The sequence below is a fragment of the Homarus americanus genome, unplaced genomic scaffold (assembly GCF_018991925.1).
Source record: "Homarus americanus isolate GMGI-L3 unplaced genomic scaffold, GMGI_Hamer_2.0 scaffold8226, whole genome shotgun sequence".
NCBI classification, from domain to species: Eukaryota; Metazoa; Arthropoda; class Malacostraca; order Decapoda; family Nephropidae; genus Homarus; species Homarus americanus.
The window spans coordinates 932901-955549 of NW_024717620.1; the positions used below are offsets into that span (position 1 = coordinate 932901).

The following is a 22649-nucleotide window of genomic DNA, read 5'->3' on the forward strand; positions in this document are numbered from 1 at the left end:
TAAGAGGTTATGTACTGTATATTGAACGTACTACAGTATTCATTGTGTGTGTCCTGATATACCAGCATTTGTTATATGTGAATTATATTCAACAGGTTTTGGCAGAATTATACTCATCGCGTCAACGACAAGGGTCTTATTGTCCTGCACAAACCAAAATTGCTCCTATGAGCGATTACATTAATTACAGAACAATGTTTAAAATTTCACTATATAATAACCTAAGTCCTTATATACATCTAAAATCACTTAATTTTTGAGAAAAGAAGAAATAGAATGACAGAATACAGTAAATTAAAGTAAAAAATAAGTCATCAGTTAAATAAAATACTGTAAATTTCAAATTTAACCTCGTTCGTAACCCGGTGACTGCCTGTATATAACAGGACCACTTGATCCATACACCGAATTAAGTCATCAGTACTCACATACTTTATTAAGGACACAAGATAAACTTGGTGCAAGATTTTTTATTTCATATTATTACATTCTTAATATATGAAGACATCATGACTCACCATCTCCTTCCCAAAATGTTGCAGCTTAAACTACTCCATTACAAAACACTAATAACGGCAATTTTATATTTTTAAACCAATCTGATTTTATACAATCCTAAATTCACAATCCACACTAATCAGTTCCTCTCGGCTCACATACTGTTTATAGTCAGAATTTAATAAACATTAAAACAAACAAATTAAATAAATTAAACTAAATAGTCTATGATTTGGGGATATAAAATATCTCTACAAGAATAACTGATTGGAGTGTGAGAATCAACCAATCTATACCATTATGAGATACTCTTAAAGATCAATACATAAAATAAATAAATTGTTCTGACCAAAGCATGTGACAGAAAGACGTGCACACTCAAATAGGGTTGTAGCTAATGAGACATCTACATTGGACCATAATAAACACTGTTCACATTCTTAGTAGTTCATAATAAATGGAAGAGTAACAGCCAGACAAGTCAATCTGCATCACAAGATTTGCCTTAAAATTGTCCTTAAAGATGGTAAGATCTCAGTACGGCAAAATAATAAATTCAGTACGAGGAACACAAATGAAGTGGGCCTGGGTCACCCTCACTAACTCCTGCTCCTCAATACAGTCACCAATCAAAAATATTTTACATGTACAGTAACTGCAAGGTGAGGCAGGCTGGGCAAATACTGTATACCATATTTAACAATTTATCTTTATAATCCCCAGACGTCATAATACAGTATACAGTACAGGACTGAGTAAATTATAGTTGAGCAAAATTCACTTTTCAGTCTAAATGCTCACATTTTGATAATTTTCTGATGTTAATTTGCTTTTCTGTTCTTGTCTGAACTTTAATCACTTGCATTGAAGAGCAAAAAAGATACTGCACAGTATATGAATGTCTGCAGAAAAAACAATACTGTAAAGCGAATTTTGTTTACAGCTTTAACTGACTGCATGTATGTATGTACAGTATACTGTAACGTGAAAAAGGCTTGAAAGTGTGTGTATAAAATATATAAAAACTTTAAAAAATTTGTTAATGAAAATTGCAGCTATAAATATACAGAAGACAAAAGTGTGTTGTGTGGATGACTGGATTGTGGAGAAGGATTAAAAGTGTAAGTGCAAAACCAAAATATTATGAACAAATAATAATAACAGTTTATTGAAAAATATAGCAGCCAAAAGCTGAAAATATATAAAAGATGAAAGTGTGTGTGTGTGTGTATGATTGAATTATGGAATGACAAACTTGTTAGTAACCACTACTACACACACCCTGTGTTGCCACATCCTCTCACACAATTTTTGGTCAGCAAGAAGTGGAGGAAAACTAAAAAGAAGGGAGGGACAGAATGGCTTAAATATATATAATAAACTCTGAAAGGTTATGACTTAAATAATAAGCCATAAAGTTTCATCAAGCAGACATACCCAGTGTACTGTTACTACAGTATTTACTTATTTTGCACAGTAAGTCACTCAGTCACCTACAAAACATATTAGCCAGACGTTCATTGTTAAGGTACAGTGCATAGAGGTTAGCTCTTTCATTTTCTTGACTTTTGAAAAAAGTACTAAAGGTCTCTGTTCTACATACACACACACAAAGCTGACCACCTTAAATATTGTATATTGACACAGCCAACTGCACCATTACATGACCATCCTTCCTCTCCAATATTACATCCAAACTGATGTCTTCAGTTTGCTGTGCAATCACATACTCACTCATACCTCTTAACTTTATTTATAAAATTTGATGGGTTTCTTTCATCATTCTTGTCTTCTATAACTGCAAGGAATGCCTTCAACAAGTACTGTACTGTAATGTACTGTACCATCTTTTGGGCAGAAGCCATAATCAAAGTGCCATCACTGATTCATTTTTTCTTAAAGTGAAAGTTTAATTTTAGACAAACTTATTAAAAAAAAATTGAAGTTACTTTGCATAAAACGCAACATTCAGCTCAAATAAAAAGAAGTTACCACAACATGCCATCATTCGTGATACACACTACAGTTATAGTTGACATGTTTACTACCACGACAAAGGTCTTTGATGATCATGAATATATACTCAAAAACAAAAAAATATTGATAATAAAGACTTATAAAGGGTTTCGGTTTTTTTATTATTACTTCGGGAAGTTGATAGTGTCTCCTCCAGTAAGGTGTAAAGATTGAGGTTTTATAGTTATTTTACTAAAGATAAGACAGTGCCAATAACCACAAATCTTGAGGATGCCAAGTGTGACCTTTACTGTACTGTATTGTGTTAATCATTGCACACTTTGGGCTAATATCGCCTGCATCAATAAAATATAAAATTACAGTGATACACTAACAGCTTCAAACTGCCGATTGATTATAAATCATTTTAATTAGGTCACATCTAAAACTGGTACGGTAACTAACATTCTTGCATCATCCTTCTTGTTCACTAGTAATGCCTTCACTATACTTCCTTAATGTATACAAAACACTTCAAATTTCCCTCACTTTTTATGGAACAAACTTAAAAACATACATAACAACTTTAACTTTTGAGTCAACACATGACTCACCTCCTGCATGTGCTGCACTAATTACTTCACAACTTCTTGAAAGAGACTCCTTCAGCTTTCTTACATGGACCTGCACCCCTACCCCAGGCCAGTGAACCAGATAACCATTGACATATACACACAAACCTCATCACTTGCTACAGCTTCTGGTTCCTTAATACAAATATTTCTCCCTTATCCTTAATCAATTATATTTCTAGTTAGCTCTCAAACAAAGCCAAAGTTTTTGGTCTTAATGGCTAGCAGGAGTTTGGAGCGTAAAATAGCACGAGTCGAGTAGAGAGGGATGTAGAGGCGGCTGATGCACGTGTTGGCCGTGGGTAAGTGGGAGTCATCGGCAGGCCGGATGGTGACCGACGGCATGGGCTGGAACCCTTCTTCAGATGCTGGTAGAGCTGGTGAACCAGTCCAAAAGTAGACCTGCAACATCACAACACAATAAAGGGGTAAGAGGATGAGAGAGCATAACAAACATGAAAGATGGAGCAGCCTGGAGTGCCCTCTGTTAAGGCTATAGGGATGATGTCTGTGGAAGGGATTTGTAACAACTAAAGACAACCTGGGGTGACCTGTCCTTACTATGCCACATCATAATACAAACTCTCTTAACAACAGACTATAAATTCCTGCAGTCAATAATGTGGATTCAACACTGTCTACTTTCCCCCCACACTTTACACTGAAATGATACATCATATGTTAATGCCATTTACCTCACCCAAACACTTCTTCACTGAAAACCATTCCTCACTTAACATCCTCATATGAAGATAACATACTATAGAAAATTAGGAAGAGAACTTGGGGTGTCTACCTAGTGGGCTGACCAATGAGTTAGTGAAGAGACTAGCAAGCTAAGAACAGTATAACACTTAACAAACTTTTGCATCAAGTTTGACTAAAATATCATTCCTGCTCCTGCATGGTAATGATATCTTATAAAGTACAGTATAATGCATAACATGTTTGTCAGAGTGCAGTGTTGGTCCTGGGATCCAGATTCATCACTGTGTTATTGGGCCATTACCTGCAGCAACAGGAATCTGGATTATCTACGTTACGCATCATCATCGTTGTTTAATGACCATTTGTGTGGGTTAGCCATGGTGTTCCAGGTGTCATCAAGCAAATTTCATAACCAGCCCACTTTTACAGAGGGAAATAGCTATTATATGTAGAACTTCCTGAGTTGTAAAGTAGCTGAATAAATTACTGAGTATTGAACTCGAGTAATATTTTTGGGTAGGTGTACAGTATTACCCCGCTTTACGCGGTTCCACTTTCCGCGATTTCTCATTTACGCGGTGCCTCGCCAGAACCGAACTTTCACTTTCCGCGGTGCATCTACTCATATACGCGGGAAGCGGCGCGGGCAGGATGCGCACAAGGTCGCCCAGTCATCAAAACATTACCGAGTTCTTCACCCGCCACCCACCACAGCCGGCCCAAGTCAGTGATAGTGATAATTATTGTGAGGATATGGACTTATATGGACTTTGAGGGGTTTGACAAAGAGGCCCTGCAAGCCTCTGTGGTGGATAGTAATACAATTGATACAAGTGATACAGGTGAGGGCCAATAATCTGCCCTCTGCCTCGGAACCAACCCCCCATCCCCGTGTGCCCAGCCATCTTTTCTACTAATGTAAGTGTTAAAAAACCTAATATTATTGATATTTCTCTTAATTATTAATTGTGTGTGCATACCATCATAAAGTTAAGATAATATTTTTACTACAACATAGTTGTGTGTCGTCAAAAAGTGGAGTTTGGGGGTCAGGCCAGTCTCTATTGGAATTAATCCCATATGTTCTGTTGTTCACTTTACGCGGTACCCTGTGGGTTCAATTGACCGCGTAAATCGGGGTACTACTGTAATCGGTTTTAGGGCTTAAATTTGTTACCATTTGAGTAAATATCCAGAAGGTTGTACTATTCAATAATTTTCCAAGTCTTATATTAATTTTTTTTAGTCATTTTAACAATTATTTAACATAATTGAAGTACAGGGAACTAGTTTTTAGCGCGCCAAACAGCCACTTGACTCACCCAGAATGGAGTCAGTTTGTGTCTCTGCTCAGTGGAGGACGCATCTTGCTTGAGACTCTCTTGAACATAAACTATTTTTACATTTTTACAGTACAATTATTGGTCATTCTGAAATTGATTTTACATATTGACAATATATAGTGCAGTGCAGTGTTGATTTAAAGAAAATAATCTTGAATTACACCTAGCGAACTTAGAATTTTATGGGTAAAATGGTGGCATGAAGCATGGGGTGATTTCTCTTCCACCCTACTGCCTTCTCTTCTCCCTTCTCCTCCACCCCCACTTCTAATTCCCATCATCATCATCATCATCAACCAGGAGCCTTCTACACACACACCTCAAAGTAAGTGTACTTTACTGCATTTATTTTTAGTTTGTATGTGTATGTAATTTTCGGTGAGCTGGAACCAATTACCCAAAATCCCATTGAAACAATGGTTTTGGTTAAAAAAAATTTCGGTTAACAAACGACCTTCTGGAATGAATTGTGTTCATTAACCGAGGGACCACTGTAATTTATTACACCCCAGGGGACAACAAGCCTAGTCACAAGACCATGTGGTCAGACACTAATACAGTGGTCCCTCGATTAACAAGATTTCGGTTAACGAGTTACCTCCCATAAGATTCTTAACTTCGGTTAACGAGCAATCCCTCGATTAACGAGTTTCTTACGAGCCGACCTGAACATGTTTTCGCTTGCACTTGGCGGTCAACCAGCTGTAGTATTAGTACGCCAATATAGGTTCCAGAGGCACTTGTCGGAAAGTGGGTGGGGAGGTGGCGGGGAAGTGGGTGGTGAGGTGGCAGGGAAGTGGGTGGTGAGGTGGCAGGGAAGTGGGTGGTGAGGTGGCAGGGAAGTGGGTGGTGAGGTGGCAGGGAAGTGGGTGGGGAGGTGGCGGGGAAGTGGGTGGTGAGGTGGCGGGGAAGTGGGTGGTGGAGCAGCAGCAGTTGACCGAGTAGGTGAGGGAGAAGAATCAGCTGGGCAAGTGTCTGGTTCTTTCTTGAAAAACATCGTGATTGGTAGTTGTTTCCACTAGCACTGACACTGGGCAGTCTTTCAGGGGCCATTTCACACAGAAACACTACAGTTTTGAGTACAACACAAGAGATACTGCATCACAGGCAATGGTTGAGTACAAACAAAGGGAGAGGAGACGCTGCGAGGGTGTGGGGGTGACTTGGTGAGCTGTGGGAGAGGCTCGTAAGCTAGCCACTATCTGCTTACCATTAATAGTCGAAATCGCAAACCCGCGAATAGCGAGAGTTTACTGTACTACAATAAAAGATCACAAAAAGTGACGGTTTGACGTCTATCATTCATATACCCTAAGTTTTAATACTTCCTAAATCCTGTTGCCACTGATTCATGGAATGAAACTGGCAAAGTTGTGGGAAAATCATTTCAGTATTCTGATGTGACTTAGAAATAATGGAAATATAATATAAAACTATAAAAAAAGATAAATGAAGGGCATGAGTGTGACCAGTCCAGTATTCTCTGTGGGAGGTGAATGTATGTGTGGATATATCATGCTCTCCCAAAAGTGACGTCACAGCCATACGTCTCTCAACTCGGTTGGCTGTCTGAACTCCCCCAACTCTCGACATCATCCATAGGATGCTTTTGTATTTTATAATGTGCTATGTATTATTTTCACTGCTAATTATAGCATTTTTGTCCATTTTTGGTGGAAGCAAAATACAGAATAATGAAGGACTGGAACCTATATTCTTTTACTCACTGTTAAATCTACCTTTGACAACGTAGTTTATGAGATTAAAATGAATTACGTGAACGTATCCACTTCATTGCCCGAGGTATACTGTACACATCCACGTCATCTTACACTGCACATGGCCGTCAATGCCACATACATACGTACGTACGTCAGGACTCGGGAACCTTCAAGAATCCTTTTTTGCTGCTCTGAAAGCTTCTAGAATCAAGAATCTTACCTACATCTATTAACACTTTCAATATAAAACAATGGAGTTTCCTGAAAGTTTATCAGAAGTATGATTATTTTACTTGAACAAATTTATTATGAACTTAAATAAGCCAAGATGTGTTAGTGTAATATGCTGGCTGTTGTTTTGAACAGTTGTGCCTCCCTGCTGATACGGACGCCTGAGTAACGACATAGTTGTGGCTTAATTAGTCCAGTACTCGGGGTTTTTACACACGAGCCTGCACTGTTATCCCCTACAGCATTACTTCCCCAAAATGTGTCAGGAGGGAACAAGTAACCTTTTGGATAAGAAGTGAGATCCAAAATTGGTGGACTGTCTCACTCCACACCCACCAAGGAAACCCTCTTAGTGGTACACCTTCAAACATGAACTCATCCCCCACGTCATATTATATACTGCACTACGCTGGTATCATTAAAGTAATTCTCACCAATACAGTACATACCAGATCCTGCTTCTCCTGATTAGTCATTTTTTCTACGATGGACCAGAGCCAACGCTTGAACTTGTTGAGACGATCATTAGACTCGGCGCTCTCGTCATTGAACGACGTGTACGAGATCAGAGTGGCAACGTTGATATCTCCAACCCCATTGAGCAACAATCGTAGGTCCTCAGCAGTGAGAGAGTCTAAATAACCTCCAGGGATGACATCAAACACTCCATCACGTATGTTCTGAAACATATAAACAATAGTGTTAATGATACATTCAACAATGCAATATGAAAGAAATCTGAGCATTAAGCCACCGAAACTTAAAATTACAATTAACCCCGAAACAGCGGCCTCATCAATGGCACTGTAGTTAGCCGTCGGGACGACGACCATCATCGGTGGACAATTCATGTTCCTCGACTTCCTACTACTCTATCTACTACCATGTTAACCATATGCTACTATAAGATACTGTACAGTACATAATAATCTTCCTCTTTTTTCTACTTTCTCCTCCCTTTAGCCTAACGTCCAAAAGCCTTAAAAGAAAAAAGCTTGGAAAACAACACACTTCATGCTTGTCAAAAGAAAGCTACTGTCTTTTATTTCTACAAAGGAAACTTCTGGTGAGTGGAACTAAAATTACAATCAGAGCCAAACACTACAGCCATCAGTGAATGGTTTATTACCCTGGTGTGGGAACATGTTAAGTACCTATTAACTACTTGAAGGTCATTATTAGTACATATCAGCCACTTAGGGTCTTTCTAAGTAGCTAAAGAGGATGACATACATAGACTTGAGTGAAATGAAATGAGAATGGTGAGAGGGATGTGTAATGTGATATTGTGACATGAAACCCTACTCTATACAGAGCTAAGAGGGTAACTGGGTTATGAGTGTTGGTGAAGTTTTGTGTAAAGGCCGGCTGAGATGGAGGAGACCAACTGGGGCAAGAGTGGCATGAGGTTGAATGTGAAGGGGAGGAGAGCCAGTGGTAGGCCAAGAATGACATAGGGAGAGGTTGTGAGAATTGATTTAAGAGATAAGAACCTGATGAGAAAGGCTGCATGAGACTGAGAGTTGCCATCAGGTAACCATGGCAAACACATGAGTATAGAAAAAAAGGCAGTAATTAATAATGATGAAAATCTGAACCATTCCCAGAGGTGATTTAACTCATAAACTTTATATTGATACACTTACTTGCAAGGCTTTTTCTTGAGATTTAACCATGCGATACTCGGCATATTTGCGCACGTAGTCGTACACGTTACCAGTAGTTACTTCTACATTCCGTCCTCCACTTATGAGCTCTATATTTGTGCCACCTTCCTCCGGGATCACGTCAATACTGGTAAATATTACACAAATTAAATTAGAATCAACGCATGATGGGCATTCAATACTTCCCACTTACATTTTCAATCAACTCTTTACATTTCTGTCAATATAATAAATGTCATAAATTCCTTCCTCTCCCAACCACTCATCATGAACTTAACGCACACCTCCTCTTCCTTCCCTGACCCCACACTGCTCTTCCCTCAACAAAGACTACCATGAAGCTTCTCATGTAATTCTTTCATTTATTCCTTCTTGTCATACATAACCTGACTCAGCCATTCCCTCACCTCCATCTCCCAGCCTCAATACGTCCAGTGACTTACTCCCCTCCTGTAGCTTTTATGTATAGCCTCTCACTTCCTCCTCCCTCCTGTGTGATTTTTCCTTTAATCTCTTTATATTTCTCTATGATCCAAAAATGCTAGCACAACCACTCTCTCTCTCTAGTTCCTTTACCAGTTGCACAAAATGTTATTCCCACATGTATTGTTTGCAGTATACAATACCTTACCCCATCCATTCATAGTGTTCTCCCCTTCCTTTACTTACTCTCTGGATCAAACACAAGCACAACAACATATCTCTCACACTTACTTAACTGTTATCATAACTTAAGTGTTTAAAACCTAAATTTTATTTGTTTGTATTTTAATTTATTAATTACAGTATTAACTACAGGTACAGTATATTGCATATTTTCTAACTTGTACAATATCTTAAACACAGTGAACCAAGATACAATGGTACAGTATATGTATCATATTCTCAGAAATAAACATATCATTGTAGTATCCATTACTATATCACATTACAGTCTTACTGCAATGTAAACCCAAAGAAACTACAATACAGTAGAGTGCAGTACCTGAATGTAAGGTCCAGTGCTTTGAATACATCAGTGCCAGTGTCCTTGTTCTCTGCATCTAGCACCAGCTTGCGTAAACTTTCATACATCACTGGGTCAAAGAAGGCCAGGTCGTGGAAGCGAACTGGACGCCCCAGAATATATTTTAGAACGTGTCGGTTTAAATAAATAGGACACAGCTCATTTTGTAGTAAGCACAGCCCCAGAAGTCTGGTGAAAGATGATAAAATTGTTAGTAACCAACATCATACAGAGAATAAATATGGAAAATGACAATAAACATTAATTTATTAAAATAACAAGTCAAGCACCAACACGGCCAGAGGTCACTCACCTCCCAACATTGCGGAATGCATTTAGTCTTTCGGGAGTTGGTCGACTCTGTCTAGGAGAGTAGAAACCTCTCTTGCCTGGCTGGTAAAACAGAGGTGCACTGGCATCCTCAGGTTCCTCCCCACCTTCATCTGTGTCTGTCACACACACACAAAAAACAATAATTTAATCTACAATATTATAATAGTTGAGTGAGCACATGACAGTGGTTCCATCATCTGGTTCACCAACACCACACATTACATCACTAACAATTCCCATTAACTTACAAATCTTGTGGGAAACAAAATGACACCATGAACTAAGGTTTTTAATAAGGGACCAAGAGGCATACTGTTATTCACCAATCATATTACAACAAAATAATTTTATATTTTGAAATAGATAACTAAATTAGGCCCATCATAGGTAGGAAATGTCTCACTATCAACCCTAGCGAGACAACACGACCGTTCAGTTTGGGTCCCTCCTGAAATATATTTTTTTTACCTTTTTTTATTGTGTGTACATAATTTTTTTGGGCAAATGTTTATCACCAATGGATAACATCTACAAATGTTGATACTTTTTGCAATGGATGCATGATAGTTATCTTGGATATTTTAACTATACAAAATTCAAGGTTTTCTAAGACGTATCACTTGTGTTGAACAAAGGTTTACTCTATACAGGAACCACATTTTAAAAAAATTCCACGTTGCAGTAAAAAGATAAAAATTCCCATTACTGTATTTTATGGCATATAAGATGTACTTTTTTGTATGAAAAATGGCAAAAAAAATCAGCCTGCATCCTATATGAGAAGTTGCAGTCTCCCCGAAGCTAATGAATCACCCGTTGCTGTCTACAGTAAGCTAACCAACTCCAGAATTAAAAATGTTATTGCTTACTTAAACATATTCTTATTTTTAATTAATTAAAAATTAATTATTGTAAATATAAAAGGTAGTTCTATAACTACTCTGTACTGTACCGAAGCAATTATCGTCCATATGGCATACACCCAACTCTTCAGAGGTAACTAAGCAGTAGCCATTTCTGAACTCTTACAAGCATTACAATCTATTAATGCCATACCTGCAATATCTATTTTTCAATCTACAAATGAAGCTTTACAGATCACTTGGCGGCACTGTAGCCGGGTTAGACTAGTCTCTGTAACCACCAGGCTACTGGGCCAAGCTGTTGTTTTTCAACTTGTATTTTCAGGTAGATATACATAACTTTCTTCATTTATTTTTACCGAGTTACATGTATACATCATCCTACATACATATTGTGAAAAAAGTAAAAGAAATAATTGTCTTAGGGGTAAACACATACAGGGAAGGGAGTACAGATGTAGAGTACAGTATATGCAAATGGTGACTGTGTTAAACTTTTATTTACTGGTCTGGCAATACAGTATTTTTTTTTGTAACTTATTTATTGGTATTATTTTTATTTATTCCTCCCAATTACTGGTACTGTATATATTATTTGAAGAATGCTATGGCTACAGGAGGAAAATACACACAAAAGGTTCTTCTGAACTATTCCCTGCTACAATAGGGGGTGCGTCTTATATGCCATAAAAATAAAATACAGTAAATATTTCACCTGATCTTCTAGCAGCCTCAAAACTTGTATTTCCACTACAGTACAGTACAGTTCTGTATCAGTTATCCAGACACAATCAACATACCTTGGTGTGATGGGGAATACTCTGGGGTGTGGTCTCTGCCCTGGGCAAGAATGAGATCCACTGCCTCGTCCACCTTCTGGCGGAGAGCGTCTTCACTGGCCGAGAGCAGCAGCAGCTGGGCGTGTGTCAACTCCAACAACATCCCAGTGATTTTGCTGGCAAGAGACTGTTGAAAAATGTACCAACAATACTAGTAAAAATAATAACAATAAAACTACCTTAATTTCTTTTCTATCACGTCATCTCTCATAGTGGCCATCCCTACCGAGAAGGCTTAATTTTATTCCATGGTGAGTGACCAGCTCTTAGACAATTAGTTTAGCGCCCAGCCTTGACAATTGTGACCTACTCAAAGATACCATAACGAATAACCCCCAAAACAATCCTGCCTGGCTAAAACTAAATATAGAACATAGTCATCACATTATTAACATATCACCATTGTCATCTAACTTTTACAGCCATTTTTGACACATGTGTGGGTTAGGCAGGTTTATCTGAGACAGCTCTCCATATTGTACAGTCTCTTGCTGCTTCACCAGTCAGGTGCTTATCCCCAAGATAATTTCTTATAAACTTTCTCCATGTCACTTTTAGCCTACCTCACAGCTTTCCACTCCTCCACATTTACACTTCTTTAACTGTCAACCTCCCCCCACGTTTATTTTCTTTGCTTGCGTGGGTTAGCCGATCTAATTTAAATAAAGTAACAAATATTTCAGATAATATAAGGAACATTATATTATAATATGCATAAGTTATTAGTAATAAGTTACAGTACTCACTGGTCTGAGGCTCTGCACTTTAGGGAAGAGCACTTCTCCAATTTGCAACATGTTGGAGGGCAGATGTTCATTGCTGGTCCCTTCTCCCGTCATGTAAAATGGGCGGGCATCGACGGTGAGCGTCTTCCGGGCTTCTCTCCTTTGTAAAGAGCGCGAAGATGACGCACCCTGGCGACGGTCTCTGTCACGACCCTTGTACTGGCCGTATAAGCTGTATCGCACCACAGAGAGTCCAACCTGATAAAGATATCTTATATGTGACTATGACAAGTACAGTATTGTGGTCAGGTACTGTACCACAGCCAACAGCAGCTGAAAGATGCAGTACAGTACTGTACATCTTCCAGGTCAGGTACTGTACGACAGCCAACAGCAGCTGAAAGGTGCAGTACAGTACTGTACATCTTCCAGAGGAATTCATCACAGATCATCATTATAACAACTACAATATTTATCATAAGGCTGTACTGTATAAGACTATCACAGGGTCCACTCTACTCTAATACAGCAGGGACCACATTCAATACCCAAGTGGACTTTTGTCTACCAGTTTTAACAGATATTCACCTGTCACATTCACTTATTAACTTTCACTGTAAAAATGTACACTGAAAAAATCTTAAATACGGTGGTCCCTCGATTAATGAAGGGTTCAATTAATGAAATTTCGATTAAAGAATTAGCTCCCATAAGGATTTTCAATTCCATTAAAGAACAAAACTTTGATTAACGACAGCGCTACGAGAAACACGCTTTGTTGTGCGCATCAGCTGATCGGCTAGTCCGCCAATACAGTAATTGGTTCTATGGTTACATTCGTTTCCAGTGGAGTAAATATAAAGAAAGTTGGTCTCTTGAATATTTCTGCATTTTTTATATTAAAATTATTGATCATTCTAATTTAGTTAACATATTGATAATATATACAATACAGGGAACAGTTTTTGTGTGCCAACCAGCTGATTGAATCACCCACCAACGCTTCTCAGTTTAACTTTGTTTACAGTGGAGTGAACATCCAGTTGAAATAATAGATTAGGTTAACGAAATTTTCGGTTAAAGAACGACTCTGTGGAACGAATTGTGTTCGTTAATCGAGGGACCACTGTACAGTACAGTACATCCTAAAGAGCGCGAGTTTAAAGTTCTATCGATTAAATAATAACCAAACTAAAATAACGTACAGAAAAAATAGTGATAAAAGTTTGAAACAAATTTTAATGATGATAAAAGACATAAACCAACCAACACTAAGGAACCTCCTCTTCAGCTCACCTCACCTCTGCCTACTGTGACCACAGAGCCTCCCTGCAGCTGCCACAAGACAAGTGTTTGTTCACACATATGGTAACTCCTTGAGAACTAACCTGTAGTAGTCGTGTGGCACTCCTGTCTATGACCAGAGTGACGGGAGTGTCCTGAATACAGTATTATTCAGGAGAGCATCGTGTCAACATTAACAAGTTAGTGTCTCTAGTGTAACTTCTCAAAGAACAACAATAATTGGTAAGGTAAGTCGACACCTTAAATCCCGATGTAAAGTATCCCCGAGAACCGTAACGTGTTAGTAAGGTAAAGTGGACAACTTGTACCCAAGCAAATCATACTCATCAGAACATGTCAACTCGTACCCAATTTGCGAGACAGTTCGTATATATATATATATATATATATATATATATATATATATATATATATATATATATATATATATATATATATATATATATATATATATATATATATATATATATATATATATATATATATATATATATATATATATATATATATATATATATATATATATGCAAGTAAATCACTATATATATATATATATATATATATATATATATATATATATATATATATATATATATATATATATATATATATATATATATATATATATATATATATATATATATATATATATATATATATATATATATATATATATATATATATATATATATATATAGTTTCTTATCTTTCAGTGACAAATTACACATCCACTTAACCAATCTCATTTCAGTTTGCTTAAGTCTGCAAATATCATCCTCTTTAACTACCCATGATTCACTGCCATAAAATATCATACCTCTCTGCAAGTTGCACACATCTTTCCTTTCAATAAAGACAACAGCTACACTTCTGACTCTTGCAAATGAGCTAGGTTCAGCACCACCTTCAGCAATAATCATGTCACCCAGGTGACAGAACTCATTGACATAGTCCAGGGATATATTCCCAAAGTTGAGTTTTTCCAGCCTTGTTAAGGCCACATGCTTACATGTGTATAAAACAAACTTAGTCAGCATTCACACCACTGCATCTCTTGTGTACCCACCATCCACACTTCCTCCACACCAGACTTGCTGTTAATTCTTTTTTTTTTACAGACCTAAGAGGCCACTTTCCACCAAGTGTCCTTCACCCATGCCATTTATAATTACAGTACTTGTAATTTTGCCGACCCGACGTATAAGATGATCCCCGAATATTTAGTTGAAATATCAGTTCTAGGCTGATGTCGTGTGTATAAGCCGACCCCCAAACTGGACTCATTACGAATTACAGTTACGAGCGGTTTGACGTTCAATACTGGACTGACTCACCTTCATAGTCGACCTCTTATCTGTTTACCACATTCTCTCCACTTGGCATTTTCCATATCTATGAGGTGGTTGTCTTTAAACCTTATGGTAAAATGGCTCCACCTGCAAAACGAATGAAATACGACGCATCGTTCAAGTTAAAAGTTGTAAGATTTGCAAAGGCATCAAACAACACTGCAGCTGCAAGAGAATTTGGCATTTACGAGAAGCAGGTTCGAGAGTGGAAGAAGGCTGAAGAAAAGTTAACGGACATCCCCAGAACAAAATGTGCCCTGAGAAGAGGTAAACAACAGTGGCCAGAACTGGAGAAATTATTCAAGTGGGTCAACGAGAACCGAGAGAGTGGATACGTCATCACCGGGAACGTCATATGTACTTACGCAATGAAGCTGGCCAAGTCAAATCTGGACACCGGTAAAGACTTCAAGGCAACAAGAGGGTGGTGTAGTCGTTTTATGAATAGAAAAATAAACAGAAAACTAAAAGCGCACAAAAGTTACCCCGTGACCCGAAGAGCAAAATTACGTGTTTTCAACGGTACATTGTTCAAATACGGCGCAACCACAATTTCCCTCTAACCTGTATCGGGAATATGGACGAAACTCCTATGAACTTTGATATGATCAGCAATCGAACGGTGGAAGCAAAAGGCTCGGAAACTATTTTGGTGAAGACGACTTGACATGAAAAAGCACGCTTCACAGTGGTTTTGAGTTGTATGGCAGATGGAACAAAGTTGAAACCCATGATTATCTTTAAGGGGAAAACAATACCAAAAGTTAAGTTCCCGGCGGGGGCGTATGTGCACGTGCAGGAGAATGGTTGGGAGGACGAAGAAGGAGTTAGACTGTGGTTAGAACACATTTGGAGTAGGAGGCCAGGTGGACTGAGGAAGGAGCGTAGTTTGCTAGAGTGGGATATGTTCCAGTCTCACTTGACTGAGCCAGTGAGAAAATGCTTGAAAAAACATAACACAGATACTGCAGTGATACCTGGTGGATTAACATCTGTTGTTCAGCCTCTTGATGTATGCCCTAATAAGCCTTTCAAGGACAGAGTTAGAGATAGGTGGAACAAGTAGATGATTGAAGGCGAGAAAACATTCACAAAAGGAGGAAATATGCGAGCTGCGCGAATTTGTGATAGATTCTTGGAATGCCATAAAAACAGAAACAGTAGTAAAATCATTAAAAAAATGTTGCATATCCATTTCTCTGGATGGTGAGGAGGATGATGTGGTGAGGGAAGATGACGACGAAGCCGCAGCAGAGTCGGAGGACCGGGATTCACCGGAAGGAACCACTAGTTCGGAGGAAGATTTCGAAGGATTCTAGACCATTTCAATTCTAAATTGTATTTCAAAATTATACTGATGTGTTTTTTTACACTAATGTCCTTGGGGTGAATACAGTGATCCCTCGGTTAACGAGCGCCTCAGTTAACGAAATTTCGGTTAACGATTTACCTTCCATAAGATTCTTAACTTCGGTTAACGAGCAATCCCTCAATTAACGAGTTTTTTACAAGCCGACCTCAACATGTTTTCGCTTGCATTTGGCGGTCCACCAGCTGTAGTATTAGTCCGCCAATACAGTAATCGCTTTAAGGGCTCAAATTTCTTACTATTTTAGTAAATATCAAGAAGTTTATACTATTCAATAATTTTAAAAGTTTAATATTAATTTTTTTTAGTCATTTTAACAATTATTGAACATAATTGAAGGTAAAGAAACTAGTTTCTGGCGTGCCATCCAGTCTGTTAACACACAAACAGGCGTTAGTCGCTCTCTCTTTTCAGTGGAGGTAACATCTTGCTTGAGACTCTTTTCAACTAAACGCTTTTTTTCTGTGTTTCCAAGCAAATTATTGGTCATTTTGAAATTTATTTTACATATTGACAATATATAATGCAGTGCAGTGTTGATTTAAAGAAAATAATCTTGAAATACACCAAGAGAGCTAAAATTTTATGGGTGAAATAGCACCATGGGGTGACTTCTCTTCCACCCCAATGCCTTCTCTTCTCCCTTCTCCTCCATCCCCATTCTAATTCCCATCATCATCATCATCCAGGAGCCTTCTACATACACACCTCAAATTAAGTGTACTTTTCTACCTTTTTTGTTGAATTTAGGCAATTTTCGGTGAGCTGGAACCAATTACACAAAAACCCATTGAAACAATGGTTTCGGTTAACGAGCAACCTGCTGGAACGGATTGTGCTCGTTAACCGAAGGACCACTGTAACAGGTGATCAAGCCACCACACCAGTAATAGTGAACAACAGTCGTGTCATGTCGCTGTTGTAGTATTTCTATTATTTTAATATTTTAGGCCATTTCAGTTCATATCTTTATAATAACAAAGTTGTATTTCAAAGTTGTTTTGTATACAGGTTCTCAGAAAGAGAATAACAACTGACTGGGCAGTTCACATTGAAGTTTGTGAGTAGTAAACAGTGTGTCTCGCTGCTATGCACCAGAAATTTTTAAGGTTCATGATCTAGATCTGCGGTATAAACCGACCCCATGATTTTGGGGGGCTTACAACCTCGGCTTATACGCCGAGAAATACGGTAAATTACTCCAGCGCCTCTTTAATCAACACTGAGTCACCAACACACGACTCCTCCCCGGGCAGACCCGTCTTAATGTTCAACGATAATGCTTCTAACACCATGATAAACAGAAGGCTCTTAACAGACCCTTCATCAACCCCTACTTCCACTTTCCTCATAGGTGTTTAATTCCAACACATAATTAAAAATATGATTAAACTGGAGTCCAAGATGACTGCCAACAGCCTTTGAGTGGTGATGACCAGCCATGGTGAGCCTCCTGGCATAAAACACAGACACTATCATGAGCTGTATTTTTTTTCTCTGCCATTCCCTTCACTACTGTACTGTATGTGTTGAACTATATCATGGGTGGTGTAGAGTGTGGGTGGTGTAGAGTGTGGGTGGTGTAGAGTGTGGGTGGTGTAGAGTGTGGGTGGTGTAGCGTGTGGGTGGTGTAGCGTGTGGGTGGTGTAGCGTGTGGGTGGTGTAGAGTGTGGGTGGTGTAGAGTGTGGGTGGTGTTGTGTGGTGTGTGGGTGTAGTGTGGGTGGTGTGTGGTGGTAGTGTGGGTGTGTGGGTGGTGCAGTGGTGTGGTGGGTGCAGTGTGTGGGTGGTGGTGTGGTGTGTGGGTGGTGTGTGTGGTGGTGTGAGTGTGGGTGGTGTAGAGTGTGGGTGTAGAGTGTGGGTGGTGTGGGTGTGTGGTGGTGTAGTGTGGGTGGTGTGGGTGTGTGGGTGGTGTGTGAGTGGGTAGGGTGGGTGGTGTAGGTGGGTGTGTGGGTGGTGCAGTGTGGGTGTGAGTGTGGGTGGTGTGGGTGGTGTAGGTGTGGTGGGCAGTGTGTGGGTGGTGTGTGGGTGGTGTAGAGTGGGTGGTGTGTGGGTGGTGTGTGTGTGGGTGGTGCAGTGTGGGTGTAGAGTGTGGGTGGTGCAGTGTGGGGTGGTGTGTGGGTGGTGTGAGGTGGTGTGGGTGTGGTGGGTGGGTGGTGTGTGGTGTAGGTGTGGGTGGTGTGGTGGTGTGAGTGTAGAGTGTGGGTGGTGTGTGGTGGTGTAGAGTGTGGGTGGGTGAGGTGTGGGTGTGGGGTGTGGTGGTGCAGTGTGTGGGTGGTGTGAGTGTGTGGGTGGTGTGTGTGTGGGTGGTGTAGAGGGTGGTGGTGGTGGGTGGGTGGTGTGGTGGTGTGGTGGGTGGTGGTGTGAGTGGGTGTGTGTGTGGGTGGTGTAGAATGTGGGTGGTGTAGAGTGTGGGTGGTGTAGAATGTGGGTGGGTGAGTGTGGGTGGTGTAGAGTGTGGGTGGTGTAGAGTGTGGGTGGTGTAGAGTGTGGGTGGTGTAGAGTGTGGGTGGTGTAGAGTGTGGGTGGTGTAGAGTGTGGGTGGTGTAGAGTGTGGGTGGTGTACAGTGTTGGTGGTCAGTGCCAGAAACTGACAGACCAGTATGATGTAAACTGTTATTGTCTCCAGCCTATAGGAATACAGTACCATGTCCCTCACCTCTGGCCAACTATGTGATGGTAAGGTGATCAGTATTTCTAATAAGAACCAATTAACACTGATGGACTTTATGGGTTATTTGTCTAAGGATATACAAGTATAACTCTCAGTTAGCAGCCCTGTATTATAAGGCTTGTGGTGTAATGGTCGGCAAACTCGCCTCGTAAGCCAGTGGACCCAGGTTTGATCTCTGGGTAGGATCAAACTATGGACAAGTTTCATTATGCCATTTCCCTCTGTCTACATAACAGTAATTGGAAACCTAGATATTAAATGATTCGCTGATCATATTCCGGAGTGATGATTTACCAGTGCAGTTGGCGAGTTGTACGATCTTTTGGGGTTATTCCTTGACACTGGGTCACACAGCTCATTCATTTAGGGTGTGGTTGTTGTGTTGGCGACAGCTTTTAAACTTTAAACAAATTCATACATAGGTGACCCTGGGCCGGCCATCCTCGAACACGAAGGTCAACCATTATACTACACGAGTTTGTCTTTAAGGCTAACCAACAAACAAAGTTACTTGTAATGTACTAAATTAACCATTCTATTTAGAAGATCAAGAGAAATTACCATGTGAGGTTGACTGTAAAAGTCAAGAGAAAGAGGAGAGCAAGAAAATACAAAGAAAATATTTACCACCAGCAAAGTAAAACTTTTAAAATACGAAATCAATTGTAAAATATAATCTTGAATTCTTCAGCAAACAGATGATGCTCCCCACACTGTTAAAACACTCTTGTAATGTTTGCCAAGTACTGTACTGTACAAGTGGAAAAGTTAGTGGCTACTTTGTGAAGGAAAACTTGAGAAGATGACATACTTCTTTGGGCCTCACCTGGCAGGGTTCCAGGCTGGGGAGCTTCTCCCCGGACAAGAGAGCCTCTGCAATGGCCGTGTAAAAGGATCTGGCCACTCCTGACCCTTCACCCGGCTCGTCCCGGAATGTGACTTTAACACGATTCACCGCTAGAGGCGGAGACGACTGTGTGCCCCGCCTGTGGTAGTTGTTGTACTGTGTGTTGAGTTCCTTAAACGTTTGAGTAACTAGCTGTCCTCTCTCACGGTCAATCTGCAACAATAACAATACAAGTTTAATATACGTCCAAATACTGTACTGTTCTGTTCTGTATTACAAAAATCTACCTACACATAACATTCATCATAAATATGTTAAATAGAAGCACACACATATAGTACAGTATAATAGTAATCTTCTTTAAATGAATACTCTGCAACATGCAGGGAAAAGACTTACATGAGTTAGCAAAAATAATTTTAGAAATATATGACACAAAAGGATTAAAACCTGCAAAATCCACTTTGTGGCAACAAGGGAAGGGCTGACCTGTGGAAAAGCTACTGACCTTACAGTTCTTTCTACAGTATAATACAGTACACCAAAACTGGAATCACATTATTGACTTCTCAACCTGCCAAAAGCTGTAACAATTGAGATTGCTAGTTAGCCATATACTGTATTCTTATTGATAAGATCGGGTCATGAACTCCCGAAAAGCAATTCACATCCTGCAACATCCAAGCCACCAGGAGCAACATGGAAGTGTTCACACAGTACGGTAGTGTACCACAACTCTCTAACAGTTTGAGTCACTCTCTTACTGTAAGGGTTTATCACACACACTTCACAAACAATATATAATTTTGACTTAAGGCTACAGTAATAGGTAGGTGGAGAAAATTCTTGTAAGAACTTCAGAGACTTACCTTATCCCTCTGTGTATGATTATCTACACGTTTAACCTTATCGTCGCCGTGAAGCAACATTTAATTCTCCCAATTGATGTACAGTATATAAAAAATTCTCTCTCCAAGAAATCTCTTTGCCCACAAAAATATTTACGTCATGACTCAGGTTAGCTCATGAATTATCTTCACAACAAATGGAACACATGGAACACTTGGACACATAAGATCAAATAGAGACAAATTCTTCTTACAAAGTTAATCTTCACTAGCATTTACTTACAAGTACAGAAAGAAAGAAAACATGTGGAAGTGAATGAAGCATTTGGTGGAGAGTAGATCACAGTCTGTTCAGGTGGTCTGGACATAGGTACTGACAGACTGGGAAATGAATATTGGTGAAGAGTGTACAATGCATGCTGGTAGGTGGGAGAAGTAAGCACCAAGGTAATGGGATGAAGGTCACAGTAGAGTTGAGAGAACAGCAACAGTGTGTATGAGTGAGTAGAGAACAAAGCCAGAGGTGTGTGTGTGTGTGTATTTTGTCTTCCTATTCTTTCACTTGTCTTCCCTTGTTTTTACACTTTAAGCACAACTCTCCTTCAGCAAACTCTCCATAATATGTAACTATGGGGACTCTTGTACACTCACTCCAAAAAGTATAGTAAATGATTTTGTGCGAGACAATATGGTACAACGGGAGTCACGGTGTTCATTTTAAAATTCACCGCTCCTTAAACATACTTTATGGAGGGCGTGTACAGTGCCTCTGAAAACTGACAAGTGTACTGTGAGAGTACTCAACTGGCTGGTTACTTAAGTAGCCCTTGTTCACATTTGTAGACAGTGACATCCTCATAGCCAGGTTCAAGTCCCTGCTTGTGATATGGCTGGCTCACCTTGTGAAGGGTTTTTCAGGAGTTTCAAAAGCAGAATTATTATAGCCTCTTGCTGCCTACTTGAAGCAAGAACCATCAATAACTTGGATTACCAAGTCACTGTATGGCTGCTATAAACACATGCTGTGTTCCAAACTATCACACTCAACAAATTCATGAAGTAAAGCTCTTACCTTAGTGAGATTCAGGTCCCGTTGTTGACAGTTCCTAAGTTTTTCCATTTCTCTTCTAAACTTGGCCTCTTTAACAGGGAAACCTCCAAGCTGGGCAATAATAGAGCCAGGTTCAGCTCCAACGTCATCAATAAATACTCTCCCAAACAACTCCAACGTCAGTCTCCACCGTCCCAACAGCAAATCCTGAGATACTCCACTTCTTAATAATGCCGGTCTAGGGAGGAAGAAGATAAAAATTAAAATAAATAAACAAATATAATAAATGCAAATTATATAACATCAATATACAGTACACAGCGGTCCCTCGATTAACTAACGGTCCAATTAACGAAAGTTCGGTTAACGAATTAGCTCCCATAAGGATTTTCAATTCCATTAAAGAACAAAACTTTGATTAACGAAAGCCTTATGAGAAACACGATTTGTTGTGCGCATCAGCTGATCTGCTAGTCCGCCAATACAGTAATTGGTTCTATGGTTACATTCGTTTCCAGTGGAGTAAATATAAAGAAAGTTGGTCTCTTGAATATTTCTGCATTTTTTATATTAAAATTATTGATCATTCTAATTTAGTTAACATATTAATAATATATACAGTACAGGGAACAGTTTTTGTGTGCCCTTCAGCTGATTGAATCACCCACCAATGCTTCTCAGTTTAA

General features: G+C 39.3%; 1 protein-coding gene across 1 annotated transcript in view; it reads right to left on the reverse strand.

Annotated features, from left to right (window-relative positions):
• Positions 1–454: 454 nt before the first annotated feature.
• LOC121858937 (E3 ubiquitin-protein ligase hyd-like) overlaps positions 455–22649 on the reverse strand; it is a 112916-nt gene continuing 90721 nt past the window's right edge. Inside the window, 9 exon segments of the mRNA XM_042355591.1 lie at positions 455–3488; positions 7539–7769; positions 8736–8883; positions 9742–9951; positions 10076–10211; positions 11759–11924; positions 12544–12780; positions 20029–20277; positions 21985–22201. Of these exon segments, the coding sequence (XP_042211525.1) occupies positions 3276–3488; positions 7539–7769; positions 8736–8883; positions 9742–9951; positions 10076–10211; positions 11759–11924; positions 12544–12780; positions 20029–20277; positions 21985–22201 (1807 nt within the window). The 3' untranslated portion in view covers positions 455–3275.